Source organism: Mercenaria mercenaria, chromosome 7 (assembly GCF_021730395.1).
Source record: "Mercenaria mercenaria strain notata chromosome 7, MADL_Memer_1, whole genome shotgun sequence".
In the NCBI taxonomy this organism is placed as follows: Eukaryota; Metazoa; Mollusca; class Bivalvia; order Venerida; family Veneridae; genus Mercenaria; species Mercenaria mercenaria.
This window is the reverse complement of record NC_069367.1, coordinates 22,302,451-22,327,996: the sequence shown is the minus strand read 5'-3', so window position 1 is coordinate 22,327,996 and position 25,546 is coordinate 22,302,451. Positions and strand designations below refer to the sequence as shown.

The 25,546-nt window shown below is 34.1% G+C and overlaps 1 protein-coding gene across 2 annotated transcripts in view; it reads right to left on the bottom strand.

Annotated features, from left to right (window-relative positions):
- LOC123554762 (retinal guanylyl cyclase 2-like) overlaps nucleotides 1-25,546 on the bottom strand; it is an 89,576-nt gene that overhangs the window by 13,989 nt on the left and 50,041 nt on the right. For both annotated transcript variants that reach the window (XM_045345074.2, XM_045345075.2), the window contains exons 4-12: nucleotides 23,973-24,547; nucleotides 19,149-19,309; nucleotides 17,579-17,684; nucleotides 7,783-7,914; nucleotides 4,076-4,153; nucleotides 2,907-3,011; nucleotides 2,363-2,434; nucleotides 1,186-1,342; nucleotides 502-651 (exon numbers count right to left, since the gene is read on the bottom strand). In XM_045345074.2, the coding sequence (XP_045201009.2) occupies nucleotides 502-651; nucleotides 1,186-1,342; nucleotides 2,363-2,434; nucleotides 2,907-3,011; nucleotides 4,076-4,153; nucleotides 7,783-7,914; nucleotides 17,579-17,684; nucleotides 19,149-19,309; nucleotides 23,973-24,547 (1,536 nt within the window). The remainder of the gene's footprint in view (nucleotides 1-501; nucleotides 652-1,185; nucleotides 1,343-2,362; nucleotides 2,435-2,906; nucleotides 3,012-4,075; nucleotides 4,154-7,782; nucleotides 7,915-17,578; nucleotides 17,685-19,148; nucleotides 19,310-23,972; nucleotides 24,548-25,546) is intronic.

The window sequence follows — 25,546 nt, the reverse complement described above, 5'->3', positions numbered from 1 at the left end:
ACGCAATATGTTGGTTTTCTCATGGTGCGGCTCAAATCTAGAATTCTGGAGGCTGCATGGGAGGTTTTAGAATTAATTAGGGCTGTTTTTCATTTAAAGAAAAGTTGTAATGTTTTCTTTTCTAAATAAATGCTATTTTTGGGAAATTTATAAAACATTCCGAAGAAATAAGGTTATTGTTTAAATCTCTGAACACCCGTTTAAATTATTTTTTCATACGTGAAATCACATATAGGCGAATGACTTCTAAGTAATGTTTAACAAACTGTAATTAAAGATATAACTAATACTAACGAATTAAAACATAAAATATCAAAATGTCTGTTTGTACCAAATAAAATGTTAATTTTACTGAAATTTCACCGAGTTTGGTAAACGACGATAAGTACAGAAAAATAATAGTAGACCCTTATACAATATTCGGGCTTCCGAGATATAGTCCTGTAAATGTTCAAAAACCGTTCATGAAATGCATCAACAACAAAAAACTTTCATTCTTACCAGAGGGTGTCAAGCCGGAAGTACTGTAAGGGCCAGAGCGCAAGACCACGCACTGCATGATAATTGAAATGCTGTAAACGTCTCCTTTTTCTGAACCCTTCAAACCAGGAACTGGATCTCTTAGATGTTCTGGTGCCATACACAAGAGATCTGAAAGACAAGGACATATAGAAAAAGTGATCTAAAATGTATCAAAACAAGAAGGGCGAAGATATATTGAAACGCCTGATTCCAAGAACGAAGCTTTATAAAACGGAACCCTACAGGAATGTATATCTGGATGTGAAGCCAGTTGATGATCCGTTTGTGTCTGAAGATTTTAAAAGCAGAATGTGATGCAATATAGAGAATGTAACAGTGTAGTATTTCTATATTTATTTATTTCTTTGAAATTTGTTTTTGTCTCAAAATAATCACTGAAGATACAGTTTTATAGTTGGACTTAACTTTAGTATGTTTAAATTCGGCATGAAGTTGTTCGAATGTTGATACCGTCGGTGCTGGATAGTGTTCTTCGCAAAGAACAATTTCATTCACAAAAAAACAAATAGTCATAGTAAGAAACTCTCACATTCTATAATGAAAACTGAAACATGAAAAATAACTGATATATAATTGGAAGTTAACTATCTGAAATTCCATAATTGTTATCAGATTATAATATCAAAACAGATTAATCAGTACCTGAATCTTGGAATTTAGGCGGAAACTTAATAGCACCATATAGATTAGGAAGCCCGAAATCCGAAACCTTGAGAACCCAACGACTGTCTATCAAACAATTGCGACATTTAAGGTTGCCGTGCCATCGTAATGAACTGTTGTGAATATATCTAACTCCCTGAAACCATATGTTGATAAGAGGTATCTTTAATTATAACATTTATTTTAAGTGAACTATTGCAATAATACAGTGAAATGTATCTGGTAACTGTTCAACGTAAAATATCTGGAAGAAAACTGAAAATGGGTTTATGTGGTAAACTGTCTTACACATAAAAAAAGAACTGTTCATAAATTATTATTTGATAAATAAAGAGGTTACACACACTGCCATGTTAGACGACCAGTCCTAAAATGACATTCCTTTAAATGTACATCACAATATCATTTGCTTCAAAAGCTAAATTGTTAGTTATCAAGTAAACAATACGCACAGTTAAACTTTTTCAATTTTACGTCAATTTGCCTACATATAGTTGGTACTTTTCTTCAAATTTTACCGACTTTTAAAGAATATGGTATATATATAAATATGCTACACAGAACAATCAATTTGTATGTTTTACTATTTATTGCCAACAAATGAGAGTACAGTACGTAGAGGTAAATGAAATAAAGAAATTGCACTGGTCCTATAAGTATGTGTAATAAAACACGAATATGTGATATAAATTACATATAAAAGTAATACGAATTACAATAAACGAAATTCAATAAAAGATTCATATATGTTTCACCTTGCAATAAATATTCTGAATTAAATAATCTTGTAATTCTATCAGTTCTCTTATAGATGAAAGGACACTTGAATTCCATTCAGATATCTAAAGTATATTTATTAAAATTTTGTGCGAGTTCAAACGTATTATTTGACCTAGGATATCAATATGCATGATAATAAATTGAAATCTGTGTGATCTTTGATCTCAGATCTCAAACGAGGCAGCATGTTCTTAGATCTTGTGCAAATAAACGTATGAAAGGCGTATCATCAATAGCTGACATGGACAATATTTTATATATTATTTCAAAATGTACTTCCTTAGAGGAAACCATTAAAAAAACAGTTATATATTATACATTTACTTTTCTGAAATACATTTTTACATGGCATTAAAAAGCACTAGTTTACACCTACCCGTATAAGATCTGTAAGCAAAGACACTTTGAAGTCCCAGTCGAGTTTAATGTCGCTATTGTTTAAAACATCCTGTAATAAAATGAGTGCCTGTCAGTGCTTTGCATCAAGTCAACTTCAAAGCCATGACAATTGATTACGCATATAAATTTGATAAAATACTGGAGAGATAAAGCGGTTTAATTAAGTATACCGTAATTATATCTACATAACAAGATGATGCTTTCTAGAATAACACGAACGTGTCATAAAATTAGTTCAAACATAAAATATGTGAGAGGTATTCTTTCCCAAGTTAATTTTGACGCAATGATGGTTTGTTGATATTTCTTTTCACTGCTGTGTGAAGTTTTTAATACTTGCGTTTGGTGTGAACAACATAGTTATTCAGTCCAACTAACACACATTTAAAGCATTGCAAACTGCAATTTTAGTTAGATGAACAGCATAAATATGTGTGCATGCATTGTCTTTGTTTACAAAATGCCCCCATAATACACTTTATCGTAACGGTTGCTGTTTATATTCAGACATTTTTTTTTACCTCAAGGCTGCCCCTGCTACAAAAATCTGTTATTATTGCTGGAACATTTTGGTCATCATAGAATCCAACAAATAAATTGACGTTCTCATGCCGTACATCTTTAAGCTGAAAGCATAACAACTTGAGATTTGAAAAAAAAACTCACTGTCGAACTGAAACATGAAAGTTTAACTTTCAGACTGACAAATATAAACGTTATTTGGAATACGGAAAAAAGAAGATAGTCACTGGAAATCAAAAAGACAGGTATTCCTTCACCCCGAGTCTGATTGAAGCATTAGAGAGCTAAAGTAATGATTTGATACAAATGTATGTTGAGACAGGTAAGTATTAAATTTGCATATTTAAAACGATAATCAGTTTTATTAAACATATTTTGGTTTGAATAAAATTCGGTTAGTCATAATATTTATCCCTCGGGCCATGAAGTCATAGTGTAGTTGGTAGAATGTACATGTTCTGGTAATCAGTATATCTGCATTCTTATAAAGACTGCAACATTGTTGCAAAAAAAAAAAGATACTTCAAAAGCTATTTCTTGTAATAAATTCACTAAAAGTCAATTAAGTCCCTCCTATTGATGAAAACGCAAACAATCATTTAATTAAATCTTGATAGAATACCTGAAACTTTGTTAGAATAAAAAAACTTTAACAAACGTAAGATTAATTACCACGTGATTAACAGTTGACATGTCATCAAAGTTAATGATGTTTTATAATCACTTGCTCACTGACGCCGAATGATTTACACCAAAGCAATAATCAGATATTTCTTTGTAAATTTTCAAACTGATAAGATTCAAGGACATTTCAATTAGTTTGTTTTCGTACACTATTGATGAAAGGTTTACCTGACCTCAGAACATATAAAGTTCAGTAATTTTCTCATAGATTAAGAAAACTTTCTGGTTTGTTTTTGTTCAAAATTAGACACCGTTTAGGTCATACGGCGAGTTTTCACATTAAGATGGCGGAGTAGAACCTCATTTGCATCTTCTGGCATTTTTCAGGGCGTGCACCTGAGTACAATCACTGAATGTCAGGCACAAGGGAGCACAAGGGTATAGCACACTGGGTATAACCATCCATCTTGAGCCTTGATGACATCTTCAATAGGTTAAGATAAAAAAAAAGACGGATTTTATTTTTTTTTTAAAAAATACTTACTGTTTTGATTACATGTAACACCTTGCTTTTCATTTCAAAAGTCTTCATTTTGAGCTCTTTTACATGAACCAAGTCACCCTGCAAAACAGGAGTTTAACTTAAAGCTAACATCACCCTACACGAAATAAATGATTCTTTCACCTTGAGACCTCCTCATGAACCAAGTCACGCAGCAAAATTTTGAGCTGCTTTAGCACAAAAATAAACTGATTTTCACTACTTTCTGAACGACACGGTTCCGCTGCAAAGTTTAATCTCCCTTTTAAAGATTAAGGCAAGTTGCCCAGAAATAAGACTTCTTTTTAATACGTTGAGTTATCTTATTTGAACCATGTCGATAATTTTATCTTAGTCACCCTGCTTTAATGTTTTATTTTCATCTTGGGGTACTACACACGATCCAGTCCATGTTTTGACCGTATCTAAATATATTCTTAGTAACCAGTAAATGTGTGGAGAGTTTTTGAAGATGCATTTATATGGTCTTGTTAGACCATTGACATCTCAACGTGAGCACGTTACATTGTACAACTTATCCAGCAAAAATTACAGACTTTTCTTTGAAACAGAGATTTTTTGTTGTATCACAGAAGCCAGGAAAAGACGACAATGTGATTTATTTTTTTTAATCCTTTATTCAGTTTTTTTTTCAAACAAGTTAACAGTAAAGTAAAACATACACTGTCATAAATGTGATGTATACAATGTAAGTACAAAATACATGTTTATGATAAGATGCAAAGTTCTTTTAATACATTCTAAGGTATGTGAGATGTTAGCTTAGTAATAAATTTGTCACATTCGAAATATTTTGACAAAACTAAAAATTCATACTTGAACAATTTGCAGATACTGAATTGCTTAGTTCCATTTTCACTTAAAAAGTATGCTTTGTAAATACAAAACCCCAACATTGCAAGAATCGTATTAAGATTAAAGTAACCTGGGTAAGCAAGTTTGTTTCCCAAGATAATTGTTTGCAAGGACTTTAAATTTCTTTCGATACCACACTCTCTAATATAAGTTCACATAATATCAAATTCCAAACGTCTTGAACCACAGTACAATCTAAAAATACATGTTTGTAATTTTCTACGACATCGCATATATTGATGTGATTCAACCATTTTCCAACTAAAATGTATTTCTTTACAAGGAAAAATTCTATGGAAAAGTTTATATTTAAATTGTTTTACTTTATTGTCATGTAAACTATTCAAAAACCTATAAAAGGGTAGCCTTTTAATTTGAAATATATTTGAAAACTCTCAGTTTTGTACAAGTGTACATACATATATATCTAACAGAAGATCCTTCTAAAGCATAAACCGCAAACATGAGCAATTATACGAGTTGTTTCAGTTGACTCTATTCATGAGAAGTAATGAAAAATTCAATAACCCTCTTATCCATTACTACGAGCAATGAATTATCTCGATAATCCAAAAGAACAGAAATATTTACAACAAGACAGAAACAACACCAGCAGAAAAAACTAGAGATGTCACAGGAGTGACGAATTATACCCAAACAATACAGCCTTGTCACAGAAGTAAGCCAATGTCAAAGTCGAACTTCAAAATCAATAGGGGCCATCTGCTGGTCATGATCAACCTCCCTATTAAGTTTCGTGATCCTAGGCCAAGCGTTCTCAAGTTATCGTCCGGAAATGATTTAACTGTTCTGGGTCACTGTGACCTTGACCTTTGCCAACTGTCCTCAAAATCAAAAGGGGTCATCTGCTTGTCATGACCAACCTCCCTATCAACTTTCATGATCCTAGGCCCAGGCGTTCTCAAGTTATCATCCGGAAACCGTTTATCTGTTATCCTGGGTCATTGTGACCTTGACCTTTGACCTTCTAAGCTCAAAGTCGAATTTGACCTGTATTTTATGATGTTACACCTGTGTACCAAAATTTATGATCTTAGACCTAAGCGTTCTCAAGTTATCATCCAGAAACCGTTTAACTGTTCCGGGTCATTGTGACCTTGATCTTTGATCTACTGACCTCAAAGTCGAACTTGACCTGTATCTTATGGTGTTACACCTGTGTACCAAAAGTTATGATCCTAAGCCAAAGCGTTCTCAAGCTATCATCCGGAAGCCGTTTTACTGTTCCGGGTCATTGTGACCTTGACCTTTGACCTACTAACTTAAAAGTCAAATTTGACCTGTATTTTATAATGCTTCACCTGTGTACCAAATTATTTTTAAATCTGTCAAGCCCAAATGAGTTATTGTCCGGAAACCATGAAAACGAACGGACCGACCGACAGGCCGACCGACAAGCTCACTCCTATATATCCCCTCAAACTTCGTTTGTGGAGGTATAACAAGCATTGTTTGTCTATTTTTATATAATCACTGAGCTAAATTAAGAACAAGTCACATTAGTAATAACATTTCATAAAACTTTAAAGATACAAAAGAAAAAAATATATTTCCCTTGGGAAATGCTTGCAACTTGGGTGCGATATTACTGGCAGTGTTATATTCGTTTCGATATTTTGTTGACTATGCAATATTATGAATTGATCTTATGTAAGAGCCTGTCATTTGACGAAATTAACGTTACGTCTTTTTGACTCTAAGCAACTTCAGCTTTACTTGTTTATCTTGAAAAAGGAAGAGTGCCGACACGTTGATAAATAAACAGTAACATTATTATTAATATTACGTTGATCTTTGTAGTATCAAATATACCAAAGGCAACTCATTGACGATTTGCATTTGATATCAATAGTGATAATATCTCCTGAAATTTCCATTGCATAATACGGAATATTAATGAAATTACAGGCCTCAGAAATAACAAATCCCAAAACCAAAAGATAAACTCTTACTGCAAAAAAAATTACATTGAAGTTATACATTGCGAAAAGCGCAGTTGATGAAATTAGACGTTATTCAATCAAACCATTTTAAGGATGTATGCTAGAATTTGGTGCGAAAATTTTCCCAATAACAGAATTTCTTCAAACTTTGGATATTGAAAGACAATCATCTAAGAAACAAAAAAAATGCAAAATAAATCATAGGTCACCAGTATCAAAAAAGAGTTATCTGCCCTTGAAAACGGCATTTCCCCCAAAAATGACGTTTTCAAGGGCAGATAACTCTTTTTCCATACCGGTGACCTATGATTTTTATTGCATATTTTTGTTTCTTAGATGATTGTCCTTCAATATCCAAAGTTTAAAGAAATTCTGTTATTGGGAAAATTTTCGCCCATCTCATATACAGGGAATTCTAGCATACGCCTTTAAATTGAATGTTCGGAATGCTCATGGCAAATATTTCAAGATCTTAAATTAATGTAAAACAGACACATTGCAAACTTTCACAGCTTAAAGGATACTAAATGATCTTAATTTAATCTTTTAATAATAACAGTTACTGTGCAAGCAGTACATATTCTGCTTTCAGGGAATTCGTCAATTCTGTTGTTTTCTGTAATTGTCTCAGGATGTCTGGAATCTATAATAACCAGTTCATAATTATTTCACTGACTGGTTACTTACGTCATCATATGATGCATTGTTTACAAAATGTTTGGCATAGTCACAAACATTTTATCTGTTATTGCAAAGTTACACAATATTTAATTGTGTGGTATTGTAAGCTTCACATTATGACTTTACATAGTTTCAATTGCTCTTATTGTATAGGTTATCTACATTTATGTAATTGTTCGTTATACTTACATTATATCTCGCTGTATCTGTAATATCAGCATATTCATGTAGACTAACCATTGACCTGTTTGTTGCAGTTCTACCACTCGAGTCCTTTATTAAATCTGGTCGGTCTATCAAGTTACTGTTACCGTTCATCAACTGTCAAACAAAAATACGAAATGTTAAATCTGCTAAATGATAAAACCAAATGGTACTACAGTGAAACCTAGAATGATTAGATTATAATAATAATAATAGTACAGACTGAATGCATGATTTATCTAAAACTAAAAGCTTTATGTTAGAAAGCATGTTCAATTTCAAACGTTGATATCTAGGTCACGCCTGTTTTGAACCTTTGAATATGTGTTGTAACAAATTGTTTGTATGATTTGAAGAATATATTCTAACCGCTACTTCGTTTCTACTTTTAATATTCCTTATGTATGGGTAAATCTTAGTTGATATATACATCATTATATTGATCAACAATATCAAGATAAAGACAAAGATTTCGCCAAGAGAGTTCACAATTTCAAGAGGGTAATAAGACATTCTGATAATTCCTCTGGAGATACATATTTACAAGTTGCTTCGGTAGTAAATAGAATAAGTATGTAAAACTACCATTTGTTTGCAAAACATTACAATTGATGCACCTTGATATAATTTGATCCAATGTAAATTGCTTTGAATTTCATCTTACACTTAATTCTAATGATCTAGTATATATATATTCCAGTTGCTCTGGAAAATGAATAATGTTTTAGATTATAAGGATCGTACATTCCTGTCTGTGTTTTCCCTGCAAAAAGGAAAGCGCGGAAAGGGGTCACCAAGCGGTTGCGAGATTTCGCAGACATGTAATTATCATTTTCCTTGCATATCACGTTAAAAAGAATATCTGGGTATCTTCTGGCATTGTGTAAACAGTTTCTTATATCATAATACGTCGTTACTTTAGTGAACGCTATTTAAGACAAGGCTGTACGATAGGGAATGACAGACATGCCAATCCTGCGTAATGGGCAATTGTAAAGTTTTCCCGATAAGTACACACGAGTTATTCATACTGCTTCTCGGAGAAAAAAAAATCTGCTGAAATTCAAACAATGTGGTATGATCTTAGGATGAAAACAAAATCCAAATAAAAATAATATGCTAAAAATGAAAATTGTTATCTGCTACTGAAAGAATCATACGCATATTGTATGACATAGTATCGAAGTATACGCATATTGCATGACAAAGTATCAAAGTATGCGCATATTGGATAACAAGGTATCAAAGTGTACGCATATTGTATGACAAAGCATCGAAGTATACGCACATTGCATGACAAAGTATAATATGACATTCATATAAAGAGAAGAGTAATAAATTGAATCACGGATATGATTTACTTCAGGACATATTATAGATGTATATCATTTACTATGATGCCCAAATAACTTGACACTTTTTTCAAAACAGACTTATAGGTGAAGCTGTAAAATATGAAGTATCATATTTAGGACGGCATCATACTTGCTTACGAAAAGTCGGTAGTCGGTCTCCTACCTACTTAAAACTAGCTAAAAAGGCTAAAAGATCTATAGAGTCAATGCTTTCAGCAACAAAGCACTTATATAGAATGTTTCTGACAGTAACAGAACAGATACATTGTTTGAATTATGAGAATAACACTTGTATGTAGTGTTATAAATATTACTAGATATTAAAAAGGGTAATTTGGGTCGTCGAGAAATAGCAATCTATGGATAGGACGTTAGAGAACTGCATGTAAATCATTTAAGAAAACGGCCCATGCTAAATGATTTATTTCACAAAGTGTTTTCTATTTGCACTGTAGCATAACAAAAACATTTATCATACAGTGAGAGTTATTCATGATCAATACCTTTTAGGATTAATTGGCCTAGGAAGGATGACATTGACCGGGTCTTTACCCGAGGTTGATATCACTTCTCCCAGTTCAGTAACTCAATATCCCGACAGAACTTTGAATACAACGACCGTTTCCTAAATAAATCCAACACGTCGGAGATTCCTTGTAGAAAGGACAGAAACATTTTTGGTATATCTTTGGTTTTTAATTATGTAAGACGTCGCGACGTTATTTTGAAGGTTGATATTTGTTTTCGGCTTCATCCTCGAATTAGATTACCTGTTTTTACTATTCATGTATTTATAATAGCAATGCCACATATCGTGTTATTAACATGATTCAAACAATGCACGAAAGATAACAACTGCATATAGAATATGTGTAAGAGTAAACTGTCATATTCACCCAGGTTGAAAATAGGAGAGTGGTTCGCAGTAAGCGTTTAGCCTATTCTCTTATACCAGGAAAACGGTCTGTGGAGCTATTGCATGTATGAGCTGTTTCTTATGATCTTGATACTTTTCAAAGTAGACTAGGTTTGTGAACAGATGAATGAAAATGTTATTGCATGAAAGACGCAGACAATTTGAAACAATATTTGTTTGCAAAAGGCAAATTGATTGTGTTTATACTACTTCTTCAAAATTGAAAGGAATAAAACATTTACGTTTGCAATCTTGATACTTGATACTGAATACATTTCTTAATCAAAGCCTTGAAATGTCTGATGGTTGCGGGTTTTTGGTAGATTTATTTTCTGTTTAAATGCCAGTCTATGAATATACATGCATGAGAAACAAATACTAATTTAGTGTGCCTCATATCTAAGATGAACTCTGCATGACCAAGCTTGTGATGTAACCATTGGCTGGAATACGTAATCATTGATAGATCTTATATAATCTAAATGGTCAGTGTGAGTGGATACAGGTTGAATAAGAAATAATTCATCCGCAATATTCATGAATGGGACTATTTTATGTAGCACATGAACATCCTTTGGATGTGATTTGGAATAAAATAAGATGCTATGATTGTCAGAAATACACTTTAACTTTGGTAGCGGGATAAACCCACAACCAAAAACACAATACTCGTCGATGCGCTATGGTATCGATCGGACATTTTTCATGTAAGGAAATTCTGGAGAAATGAGCAATGTGTCAAAATCTGACGTTATTTTTTGGTGAATCGTTTATCATTTCAACTGAGAGGAAATTATTTTATACAAGAGACACACTTCCCATTAAACCAATAGAATACGTCAGCTCCTCGCTGATTAAGGGTTTACACCAAATATATTCCATGTAGTGATAAATAGAATCTGTTATAAACAGCCACCAGGATATCTTTGCAAAACCAGGATTTTGGCAAACTTCGCTATCATTTCTAAGTGACTTAGAAACTTCTGTTTTAGCTTGGATGGTAGCTGAGGGACCAATGAGCAATAAATGATATAGTTTTGCTTTAGTTTTTATTTGCCTATTTACAAAAAATATGATTTAAAAAAATTGTCCAATTGGATTTTCCAATTTCCAATCGGACATATGGCGTCCGATTGGAATTTTTGAAAATCCTATCGGATTGTTTTCCCATTTTTTGGCGTGCTGGATTTTTTTCCGGGCGGGAAACATTTTTTTTTGTTCAAAGTGTGTATAAACAATTGGTTATTGTATATATTGTTTATGCATTGTTTTCCCATTTTTTGGGTGCTGGAAAAACATTTTTTTTTTGTTCAAAGTGTGTATAAACAATTGGTTATTGTATATATTGTTTATGAAAACGTAATTTGTATCAAATAGCGGTCTCCTGAGAACTTTTCAAAAATTCAATGGGATTTTTTTCCAACATTTTTTAATGGAAAAATATCCGCCCGGACGAATTTCCGATTGGAAAAAAATCCTGTTGGGTTTCCTTTCCAATCTAAAAAATTGGAAAAAGGTACAATTGGAGGGTTTTTTTATTGAAAACGTCTTTTTTATTGTTTTTTCTTTTTTTTTTCGTATAACACAATCGGGGTGTTAGGGGAATATTATCTTTATATACGAGGATTGTCCCGGAAAATCGCGAACTTTTTTTATTATTTCAAATATATACGACGCATGAAATAATTCTTTTAACTATTGGTATTTCAGTGTATACTCGACAGTACAATAGAGTTTAAAATTGAATATCTCTTAAAACCGACGTTTGGACGAATTCTTTCCGCTATATTTTGTCTTCATTTCTTCCATGCAAATGAGTATTCTGGCACAACTGTTTAAAACTTATTCCTCTCACGGATTCTTTCCGATATTCTAAGAAGTACGAATGTTATACAATGTAGTATGTGCGTTATATTTTGTCAAGATATGTTCAACCCTAAATGGAATATATAGTGGGGAGTTCTAAGGTACAAACAGTTTTAATTTATAAAACGAATATGTCAGCCAGCCTCATAAAAACTAGACAGTTCATTTTTTGTTAAAAAGCGTAACAGACTGTTTGTTGTCAAATACCAGTAGCAGTGCTTCATCTTGTCCTTGAAACGATATCATGAACTTGCTATCGTGAGCTTCATGAGAAATTTCGCCATGGAAATATTATTCGAGTTTTAGTTATAACACCAATAAATGAACTTTTTCCTAACATAACAATGTTTCAAGTAACAATCATCAAAGCAGATGTTCCCGGGAGCAAACAGCCTTTACACAATTAGAGATGCTACAATGACACTTAAGCCCTCTACAGACGGTAGGTTTTTGTTGTACAACACTAATTATCTCAAAGATGTACAATTTTGAAACTGTACATTTTTCACATACAGACAGTATTCCATTCCCATATAAATCACAGAGATTTCCCTAGTAAATATAGTGCATCAGGTACTAAAAAGAATGTAACCATTAATAATAAAAAATAGTATTCATCTTTTTATGTCCCCTGAATTTGATTACGCATGACACAAATGAGCCACGCCATGAGAAAACCAACATAGTGGCTTTGCGACCAGCAGCATGGATGCAGACCAGCCTGCATGTGCATCCGCGCAGTCTGGTCAGGATCAATGATGTTTGCTTTCAAAGTCTATTGCCAGTAGAGAAACCGTTAGCCAACAGCATGGACCAGACTGCGCGGATGCTGGTCGGAAACGCATTATGTTGGTTTTCTCATGGCGCGGCTCAAATCATTTAACTTTTCAGTGTCATCCTTTTTCCATTATGCATTAGAAGCCATTTTATATTCAGATTTGTGTTTATTTGTTGGGCAATTGTTTCTGGAATTTCATTCACTTGCATCTTATCAACTAATTATTTACCAATTTGTTGCTTGTCAACGTGGGTGGTACGTAAGGCAAAACTTATGAAATAGAACATGTCCTAATCTGTAAGTCAAGACTTAAGATTTACGAAATCAAGGAATAGCATCATACACACGATAATATTTGGCTGTACATCTTGAATTTAATTGGTGTTGTACAACAAAAACCTACCGTCTGTAGAGGGCTTTAGCAGTATAATTAGGTCATCGATGAAAAATATTATATATCCTTTCCGCAACCTTAACGTACTAAAACGTATTAGCGTCTGATGCGCCCTTTCACGCTTCCGTAGAAACAACATTTATTACACGAAACTTATTTTGAAAATATTTCTGAAATGTCTAGGTCTGCAGCTCTCAAATACGGTTATAACTTACATCTGAGGCATATACTGACACTCTCAGACAACATCAAAAATGACATTTTGAGCGATTTGATGAAGTTCCAAAATTATCAATGTACCCTTGGTCCGTTACGGACCCCTGTGGGATTTCTGTTTATCCAGAGCTCAAATATTTTTTCATAGATTAAAAGCTGACATGCTGTACTAAAGCCCAGGTAATTTCAATTCGTAATAAAGTGCTGAACATTGGCTCCCCCCACCCCCCAAAAAAAAGAAGTCCACGCGCATACATTTAGACGGGGTGACCCCTGCGCATGACCCCTGACTATCTACGAATCAAAATTCGGCTTTCGTTTTCAAGTTTAGCATTTCTACTTTCATTTTATTTACTTCCGGAAATAGCTGAAGGTCGAGTGACGTCATTTTCTGTGTTGTCAAAAACATACATATGCCTGGCGAGATTGCATAAATATGTGCTGGCCGTCCTAAGGTTATCATGCAATTAGAACAACAGTTTTTTATCCAAGAAAAAGTAGTTCTTAAACACAAATGATATTTCACAATGATTTCAGGTAATTGTTTTGATAAAAATGAATTATATCAGCTTGTATTCCATGACCGTTTGCAGTCATTGATTACATTTGATTTGGTAACACAAACGCACCGTGACAATACGCTTAAACAGCTGTGATCCGCGATAAATGTAAGCATTCCCTTCATTTTATATACAAATCAAGCTTATTTCAGTTACATTTTAAGAGATTGCATGATCGGTGACTGGGTTGAACTTGTAATAGCCTTAGCAAATATATATTTCTATTGTCAAAACTATCAAACTAGCAACTTTGCAATTATTAAAATCTGAATGGTTTGTACTTAAAAATTAATGTTGGCACTCATAACTACACTGACGAGATAAAGAAACGCCTCATTCAAACTCGGTATACAATTTTTCGTTAACCGTGATTCAAAATTAGAAAAGAACAATTCCATTCGCAAATTAGATGCTTTACAAGAATTTATGGTCAATAAGAAATCATTTCATTGTCGCATTAAGCTTAAATCTTGAATTTTAATAGCCCGGTCGGAGAAATTGCATTAGAAAAATCAGTAGCGCGTGTGGCCACCTCTGCTAGCAACCACAGCAGCAAGGCGACGCCTCATAGAGCCGCACCAGTTGCGTAACAGATACCGTGGGATTCTGGCCCACTCCTGGTGCAGCGCTGCTACCAGTTCCCGGACGTTTGCTGGCTGGGGTTGACGTTGGCGTAACCGCCGTCCGAGATAATCCCACGCGTGTTCAATCGGATTGCAGTCCGGTGAACACGCCGGCCAAGGTAAAACATTAATGTTTCTAGCCTGTAGAAAGTCCCTGGTGACGCGTGCAACGTGAGGTCGCGCGTTGTCATGCTGATAGACTAATCCTTGACGTTGACGGAATAAAGGGACAACTACATGACGTAATATCTGGTCGATGTAACGCCCGGCTGTGAGATTACCTTGGCAAACGACGAGTTGGGACTTAAACCTATGGTTGATTGCTGCCCACACCATTACTCCACCTCCACCGTAACGATTGTGCTCCAAAACGCAATTGTTTGCGTAGCGTTCATGGCGTCGTCTATAGACACGGATACGTCCGTCGGCGTTCCACAAGTTGAAACGCGACTCGTCACTGAACACTACGTTCTGCCAACGCTGGCCGCGATGGTTGCGTGCCCAAAAAAGACGTTGGTGACGGTGGCGTAACGTTAGAATTAGACCGCGGTAGGGCCTACGACAGGTAATTCCGCGTTCTCTGAGTCGATTTCTCACTGTATGTCGACTAATTGGACGTCCACGGTTACCTACAACTATACGTGACGTAGATTGCGCCGTCACAAATCTGTCACGTAAATGACGTTGACGTATATAATTATCCTGTCGTATTGACGTTACACGCGGTCTAACTGAACGTGGTCTATCGATAGACGTTCCCGTGTCTCTAACACGTCGAATAAGACGCACAATTGTCGAACGAGAGACGTTAAAACGTCTAGCAACTTGTTCCTGCGTTCGCCCATATTCAAGCATAGCCAAAACCTGAGCCCTCTCTTCAGAATTCAGCCTCGGCATTACGAAAACTAATGTTTTTTTCAGAGAATAGCTGAAAATATGGTTGTGTGCCGTATTACACATGTACATGTGCAAAAATCGTTCAATCATACCACATGGTTTACATGCACGGACTGCACGAGGAAATCATGACCAGGTACATGAAGTGAACAAATGGCTGAATGAAATCGCGCGAGTTTTTGTTCACTGTGTTTGTCGGTCAGAGTACATGTAGATTTACTACATTTCACAACAATTAAAAGTGTTAGGAAAAAAATAACGCCAAATTTCATTGAGGCGTTTCTTTATCTCGTCAGTATATATGATATTAGATTACATCCAAATCGTTAACCTTTTACAGATATTTAGGGTATTATCAAAACCATTGTCTGAATGCTATTTAAATTTAAACATCGCTTGGATAAAGGAGATCCAACGGCCCGTAAAGCTTCCCTCAGCCCTTAAAGCTTCCCAATATGGAAATTCTTTACTTACTCTTTCAATATATAGAAGAGAAATATTATTAATTTCATTTCGAAATTTAGTTTCAATCAGAATTGCCTTTATCCGTGAAATTGGGAGCAGTCTAGCTATGAATAAGAATGACGTTTCAAAGATGATTTAAATTACTGAATAAATTAAAATGCAAAGATCCTGACTTCCTGTCGAGTTTTCATTCTTCCAGTGAAGGACATAAAGCTTTGTATCGTTACAAAATCCGCAGATGTCTACGGTATAGCGGAACAAATTTCAAAATGACAAACGTTCTTGTTTGTATTTACCTTGCTGATTTTATAAGTGACATGTAAGCATTTTTGTCGTATTTTGTCATAGCTACAGGTAATTATGTACAAGCTAATAAAATCATTTGTATCACGACAAAGACCAAGAAAATGTTCAGTCATGTAATGTATCTGATGTTCAAAAGTACAATTAGAACTTTGCCTTGCCGAAAGCCATCTCTGTATAATTACAATATGACATTATCTATTGCTGTTGATTCTAAATCTACTTACATTGAAATTGACAAACATTAAAGATAATGTACCATGCAGCGGTTTAAATAGATGATTGTAATTATTAATCAAGGTTAGCTGGAAGGACCATAACTGATGGCAAACGGTATAGTATCTATTTCTGCTACCGTGCTTATTTAGTGTGTTTAATTAAAGAGAAACTGCCCATAACCATTTAAAAAAATACTATTCCACATTATTAATAAGTATAAATAATTCCGTGTAGGATTTTTACCCTGATTTTAATTAATAAGCCCAGCGATCATTTTTCTTTTCTCATAGCTCATAATTAAAGACGTAAAATAAAAAGATGTTTGTAGAAACAGACGTGTTAATAGTATTCCATTTAAAGGCACTGACCTCAAGATTTTGGCTGAAAATGATCTTTCTATAAAATTGATCATATTATGAATTTTAGAATATGAGTTTTTGATTCTTAATTATTTTAAATTGCCAAAACAAGAAAACAATGTCCGCGTCGGGAATCGAATCCGGGCCGCCGCGGCAATAAAATCTTTTCCACTGTCTTTACCAATATCGCCATGGACGACTACGTGTTTAATACGTTGAATATATATATTTATAGTTCGAGTAAGCGTTACAAACACTTTTCGATTTTCTTGTACAAATTAGTAAAAACAACTAATTCTCAGGTATTGTCTGTCAGTAATTCAGTTTCAAAGATTTCTTAGGAAATATAGCATTAATTTCCTGACACATTTTTTCTTTTTTGTGTTGTCATACGATCTGGAGGCCAGTGCCGCCTTTAATCAGGAAATTAAAAACAAGTATTTTAGCAATAACAGAGAAATATGAAGCAAAAGAACTGTTATTGACTCATGTTCAACCTGATACTTGCTGCATCAGACTGTAAGTTTGAACTTCTATATCAGACTACGCATGCATAAATATGATATACCATTTGCTTTGATCTGGTTGGATTTCATGTCATAATGTATGTGGTTTGTGCTATGTTCATACTGCGCCCTGAAAAACAACAGCCTAATGTGCCACAGGGCTTTATTTCCAGCACAAGCGCGTAGAACACCGACCTTGTCTTCATACGAATGTCATATACAGGTGTTCAAAGACATGGGAGGAATATAATGTTTAATAATTATCAAACGTTGCTAAATGTTACCTCTGATACCCGTTATGTCATACGAATCCAATAAACTTACCTTAGAACCTTTTTGGACATCACGTTTCGACAGAAAAACAAGATCGTCTTTCGTTAAAAGAACTTTATGCTGACCTTTAGACATATCTCTGTGTATTATCTTCCGCCTGAAATAATTAACAAAGCACTTATAATGCTCCAATTTCCCGAGGACAAACGCAGAAAGTACAATTCATTCGGGTTTTGCATTATTGTATTTGCTAATGAATCAACCCAGTTTTTCAAAAGCTTTGTTAAACTTTCCACTTTCCTTGCTTATAATACGCACAAGTGTGGCCTCTGCAAATTTTTGGGGGCAAGTGAATATATTGCAGTTGGTCGGACTTTGGCTATTTATATCTTATGATTTGGCTATTATTTACTAACTGATCCGCTACAATAGCAGTATTAACCATTCCGTCCCAAACTACTGCATCAAATATTTCGTGTAAAATTCATTCTTTTCCATCTTGTTTTATAATACTGGCATCGGAAACAGTGTATAAGTTGAGAAAATTTCCTTACGGCATGATTTCTATTACCTACTGAAATTGTGATTTGATTTGTGACTGTCAAGGCACTACAGTTTCATCCATGTTCAGATCATAGCTTTATATGTCCGGTGAAATGACTTTCAGGCTTCAAAAACGTAGAAAGGCAAATTACGCTTACAATGAATAGTTGTCTGTATTGCACTACAGAAAGAAAATGTAACCAACAGATGTCTTTGTTGCCTTAAATGTTAAAATAGAACTCTCAGTATATCACGGCAAAAAAAAAACAGTGTCTAGTATCTTACTTTTATATCCGACACACAAAAATTCGTTCACGGTATAATAACTCTTCCAGTTCCTTATGTACAAATGGTCATTCAGAATTACTATACATAATGTATAGCGTTTCGTCAGCAGTATATTCGAATATAAAAATAGAAGAACTGAGATAACTGTCCTATTTCTGAACGAAACACGTACGTGACTGTAAGCCCTCATTTTATTAGTTAAATGTAGACTTTTTGCTATTCTGCGATTGTGATTCCAATTGAGTTATTGGTGAAAAGTTATTTACGAAGGTTTATGATACGAGCTAAAACTCGTTTATTTGGAATTACAGGATTTATGCTTTTCTTGGTGTACATGTCTGTAAAAAGCATGTCTTATATAGCACACATTAAACATTGGCGTTCGTTTGAAAAAATGGACCAACATGAGTTTATATATATATTTTAATAATTTAATACGTTTTAAATTATCAATTACCGTAAGAGCTTTCAGTCATTTTATATGTTATTATTTTGGGATCTAAATATATAATTCAACTGTGTTGATATATACTTTACTGTAAATAGCAGCAAAAACTATAAAATGATAGCTTTTAAATGCGTCAATATAGTCAGAAGGTTGGTCGTACATTTACCTCGTATAAATAACATTTTAATATTTGCAATAATAATAAGTACAATTCGTCATATTTGTTTTTTCATTGTTAATGTCGTATTGCTCACTAAATACTTTTATCTCGTCGGGGTTCTTATCACAGCCTGCGACTCATGATTACAGATCATAAATACTTTATCTATCTTTAAAACTTACCATACAGCTATTATAATAGCAGTTGCAACTCCAGCAACAAACAGTACAGCTATCGCTATGGCAAGAATGTAGAGTGCATCCATTCCTTCTGATTCCTGCCTGCAGGAATCTAAATAGAAGCTTTCGTCCGGACCCAAGACTTGATCATTCGGCCATCGAACCTGAAAATATTTGTTGAGAATAGTTAAATACACAAACAAAAAATATAATAATGAATGTTAAAACACTTAATGCACGATCTTATGATAATAAAGATTAATTGTGTAACATTTGTTTCTCGTGAAGATATTACGGCAACATTTATTTCATTGAAATCAAAACTTTTAATGGAAATCATGTTGTATCTTATAGCATTCATGAAAATCATGTTGTAGTCTTTTAAGGCATTGTTATATTTTTATCTGTAGAGTGACACACTTTCGTGGATTTTTTTCTCTCATGGACATACCTTTTGCGTTTTAACAAGTAACTTCGACGCCCTTGGAAAGTACTGCATGTGATGCTCACGCGTAGACAGCTCTATCGATTTTACATTAAAACTTGTATGTACCAATACAGATCACATGCATAAGTGGGAAAAAAACAAGACTATAAAATAGCAGATGCTTCGTCAATCTCAAGGCTACTATTTTGCTGGTAATGACCTGGTAATGCTTCGTTTATTATATTGAAGATAAGATTGAATATCGTTAGAAGTTATGAGACGACGTTGTTTTCACAGTTACAAAAATGAAAACAATGATTTGATCTCTCGTTGCCTCTTTTCGTTCGTTTTGTTTAAGGTTTTGCGCCGTTTTTAACAGTAATTCAGTCAGTTAACGCTGGGCAGTTTACCTAACCAGTACCAGTGCTAACCTGTTCTCGGTGAGCAACCGCAATTTCTCAGGAAATGGAGGAAGAATGATTTCAGACAAAATGTCATATATCAAATCGTCACAGATAAATTATGCCGCGCCCGAGGATCGAATTCAAGATCCAGCGATCCGTAGATCTGCTCTCTCCCGATCGAGCTAAGCAGGCAGGCTTTCGTTGGTTTGTTTTATTGATAAATATATAATCAATTCTACAAGTACATCCTTTGGAAGTACAGAACATATTCATGTTCATGCTAAATAATAACTAATTCGGTTTGATTGATTGGCTTTATGAGAGATTGCGGAACATCCCCTAGCATAGTTTTAGCGGAGTCTTTAATACAGGTACATTCCATGGACATCATTATCCCAAAAAACAACACCTTGTTCAAGTACAGGAGCACATTGAACAAAAAATCATATTCTTGAAAACCGATCCGCAACACACTGACTATATCTTCAAAATGTCACATGATCTTAATGACGGAAGTTGATCCATGATGTCAAATATTGTATAACTTTCATATTAAGTAATTAAAAAAATCTTTAAGCGCCTGGTCAATAGATCTCTTGGTTATTATACCATAATTTTTCAAAACAGTATCCAAGTTTTGGCGTCAAGTCTACACAATAAAACAGTACGTCTAACATCTGTACAAAGTTTGTTTACGATGTTGAATTCAACAGAGCAGCAGTACTAGCTAGGAAGAATGGACGTTAAACAGAGGTTGAACATACTAACAATATATTTGTGTATCTAATTTTCCATTTCTGTTTTTTTGCTGAATATACTCTACATAAATGTTACTGAAAAGATATAAGGTCAATATACTTTTTACAGCTATCCATAACAAATTACACGAAAGAATATTATCTAATAAATACTCCGACGTTTGGAATTTACTTTCCGAATCGCTGTTATTTGATTCACCGATTCTCAAAACAAAATACATTACAGATTTAAGCAAATTTCAGTATAATTACACCATGCACATTATTCAAAAACAAAACAAAAAATTACTTAACGGATTTGTTTCTTATAACCCTTGCTCGAAAAAAGCTAATAAACGAGAATAGGCAACACTTTCTCTCTTTTAACTAAAAGTCATAATGAGCCGTGCCATGAGAAAACCAACACAGTGGGTATGCGACCAGCATGGATCCAGACCAGCCTGCGCATCCGCGCAGTCTGGTCAGGCTCCATGCTGTTCGCTTTTAAAGCCTATTGGAATTGGAGAAACTGTTAGCGAACAGCATGGAGCCTGACCAGACTGCGCGGATGCGCAGGCTGGTCTGGATCCATGCTGGTCGCAAACCCACTATGTTGGTTTTCCCATGGCACGGCTCATATGTATGAAAAGTCCCATCAAAAAGCTCATTAACTTCCAGAAAACTAATATCACAGAATATCTTTGTTTATTGATTAAGTCAGAAATGCTTCTGGCCGTAGGAAATGTAAAGATAACCGAAGTTAAGGTTTCTTTATGAAACTCTTTAAGATAAGTACATTTTCTTCGATCAATGTTCCTCGGAAAGTTGTATAGTCTGACCTTTTACCAAGATATATCTAAAGTAAACAATGTATGAATCATAAAAAAATGTTGTACTGATAATTTCCTAAAGAACGGCATAATTTTAGTTAACAGTTCATGAAGTTCTAGAATCTTAGCACAAGGTAATTGGTGTGCTAATTTAAAAGCGTAGCTGCGAGTTTTGCCGAAACTTGGAAACTGGATTTTCAAATCAGGATAAGACACGTTTAGATGACCATGAATAAATAAACTTTCTAAAAAGTAAAAATCTCAGAGCCTTAACATGTCCTTAAAATTCTCAGCTCCAGCTGTGCGGTTAAATCGGAAGAAATAGAAACTGGCGGCAAAAAATTAAACGCATTGAAAGTTTTTGAATATTGTCGACCTCTACTTATCCACTTTTTTATTGTTACTTGTGTCATGCCATTTGTAACTTCGGTAATGATTGGCTTACCTGGGTTATTTCAAATATTTTAGGGCATCAATAAGCTCCGCCTATTTCAAAAAGAAAACCATTTTATTTCTGATTACATAATTATGTTTCAGCTGTTTAAATGAACGTCGCGGAAAATTTAAACATAAAGAAGGCATTCTAAGAAATGATCAGAATTTCGATAAGAATTGGTTCATTTGCATTGATATCCTTGTTTAGAATGTGTTACCATAAATAAGTTTGTTATTTACTTGACGTTTCTTGTATTATAGATCCAAGTCCACGATCGGATTTAGGCGTAGTGTATTTCTTATGAGTATTTACGTTTACAACAAAGAAGGTTAAGTTTTCAAACATGGTAATTCAAAAACTAAGGAAAACTTACATATACTATGTTTAGCTGTCAAAAACATCCGTCATGTGAAAAGAAGAAAATACGGGAAGATCTGTACAAAAAAAAATACTCATTTTCTTCGCTGATTTTTTCCATGTACCTAATTGAGGTTTGAAACAATTTGCGAAAATGTAATTTTCGTGTTTTTTTGGTTTGTTTTTATTATTATTATTATTATTTTGCAAATAAGCATACGCTATCAAAAAAGTCAAACTAAACACAGTTCGCTTCGCTAAGATTGAAAAATATTTGCGAATATTTCTGATGTCATTTAATGAGGCTTCTTGGCAGTTTTGACCATCATTATCAGTGAAATAGAATGCTTGCCACAGTCTCGGTGATTTTTCAAAGAAACAATTATTTATAGTAATTTCTTTCATTTGAGTTATGTTTTTTTCCAAAACATAAGACACATTATTTTCTGTTAGGTGTCGTATATAGTATTCCTAGCACATAATCATCTATATTTGATTTTCTGTTAAATAGAATTAACGTATAACTTTACATATTTACAACCAACATTTTTGGTCCTTTTTGGTGGGGTGGTGGGTAACGTCGCACCAACACAATTATAGGTCATATGGCAACCTTCCAGCTTCACGGTGAAGAAAGACTCGAGGTGCCCTTCCGTGTATTATTTCATCATGGGTGGGCACTGGGTAGAACCTTCAACCTACTGTAAGCCAGCTGTATGGCTTAAATAGCTGGATGGCTTTCTCAAATTGCCCCGAGAGAGGCTTGATGCCACCAATATTTTTGATCAAGTAATAATTTCATATAATGTTCAAATTTACCATGAACGCCTTTCGGCTTGGTGAAATTTGTTGAACAATAGAATTAAGCATTGAAAAGAAAGATATTTGTTTCATTAAACTGAATGAACTCAATTTTAAAAGATTTTCTAAGCGATTGCTTTTCTCAATGTCGCATGCTTTGTGATGATTGAGAAACAAACAGCGTAAGAACGCCGTGGCCTTTAACCTTTTATGAAATACTCGTTAAAGCCTATTCGATGGCAAATATTCTAATTATCAGGGGAGTTACATCTTACAGCAGAGATTGATATTACACTAGAACAGACAATAATCCCTGGTATGTTCAAAAGCGTATATTGTATGCAATTTCTGCCTTCATTATATCTAATGATATTGTTTCCAATCAGTTTGTTTTTTCTGTCTAAATAATGGTCAAAGTAACACAGGTACAGGTATCGACCGTTCAACCAAGAGATCGTGGGTTCGAGACCTATTTACGTCGCGACCCCACCTTCTAAAATGACACCGGGACGGTACTTTCCTGGAAGCGGGCTCGAATATGATTCAGATAAGCTCATTGATTTTGTCGTAACCGAGCCAAAATACAAAAGTAAACTGATTGTTTTGCAGTATGTAATGAATAAGAATACTGGTACAAAATTACCAACTGGAATTTGTGTGTGTCTAGTCTCAGAGTACATGTATTTGCTTAATTCATCCAGCAATTAATATCTAGCAAATGCTGTTCATTTTATAAATTTAATACTATCATAGCTTGTTTTCGTTTTTTTTCAGAATACTGACATCAAGATGTGTAACCAAAGGTTTGAGAAATCTAGTCAAAGCATCAACAAACCTCTCTTAGTCCAATAATTTCCCAGCTGCTGTCTTGAAGTTGTTTAATTTCCTGTGCTTGGTTGGATTCCCATTTTTCGATGTCTAGGTCACTCAACACAAAATCGAATAACACATTATTAGAAATGTCAGTTCTAATTTTCCCAGAATACAACTGAAACGTTCTATTGGCTAACAGATGAAATAATTGTCCTAAATCACTGACATTTTTGTCAGAAATGAGTGTATCTATAGCCATTACGGCGTCATATATGAAATTTATTACTGATATGTCATCATTTGAAACACTTCGCGTTTGTCTTGTAATTCGTTGCAATGATATAGTTGGATCCTTCGTGCTCCGTTTTGTTACTTTTCTATCGAGAATATCAAAACTAGGATACAAGTGAAATATTGAATGAAGAATTCCACTTGTTGTGTTTGCAAAAACTGTGTCATTAAAATATTCGATGTTTGGTTTAAGATAGGGATTTGTCTCTAATATAAACAATGAATGTTTTTCTGCAAAGTTTTCTTGTCTGCCAGCAAGTGCTATGATTCTATCCCGCATTTGAGTCCGGGCAAGTAGAACAACACCTGAAATGACAAAAAAACAGCGTTATATAACTGAAATAATAACTCCATATCATTGTAAATTGTTATTACAGTATGCGATGTTTTTCTTACAGTTAGAATAATGACATTGTACTCTATTTCAAAATATCCGCATTATTTCTGGACAACAGCAGTACAGATTATATATTAGTAAGATAACATTGATGACTTCTAATACAATGTATATCAGAAATACAAATAAATGAGAACGTTGCATGTTGAAGCAAATTATATTCTTGTTCAGGGCAAAAGCATTAACTTCGAAAGTGATAACTTGACTTGTGAACTAAACATCAAAAGGGAAATCCATCCACGACTGATATATGGAGCGGAGTGTTCTACTGGTACAGAACTAAACGTTTCATTAAGCTTAAGTAATAGATTCAACACTATGACAATTGTACATTTTGTATATATAATTCATTTGACTGTCAGAAGCAAATGTGCTCATTGTGTTTGGGATACAAATGGTGTACTCAGATTGAGCTAAAGCACCATAAGCCTGTTTGGTCCTCTAACTCAAATATTTTGTTAAAGCACTTAACACAGTATTCGTAATCGGGAATACTTTATTTCAATTTACAATGCTGGTGATTTGATGATTACACTTCATTTCACCGTGTTTTTGCCGGTGCTAAACTCATCTTACACCACGGGTGTAAGATGACTCATGTGCTGTAATTTATGAATGAATATGTAAATTCATACGCTACTATAAATAGTGCTTAAAAGAAAAGCATGCGTTTTGGTTCTTCTGGCAAATGAAGAATGCGGTATACGAAAAAGAATCTGTCCCTACTCGAAGGTGCAAATGGAAATAGACACAAAAAAGACTTCTTGAAGGTTTTCAATCACAATTGTGTATTTCGTAACTCGTAAAAATGTCAAATGTTGTAACTACAGTTTGAAAATAATCTGTTTAAATTCATATGATCATTTCTCAGCCAATATAATTTGATGATTTTAAAAAGCTGTAGGACT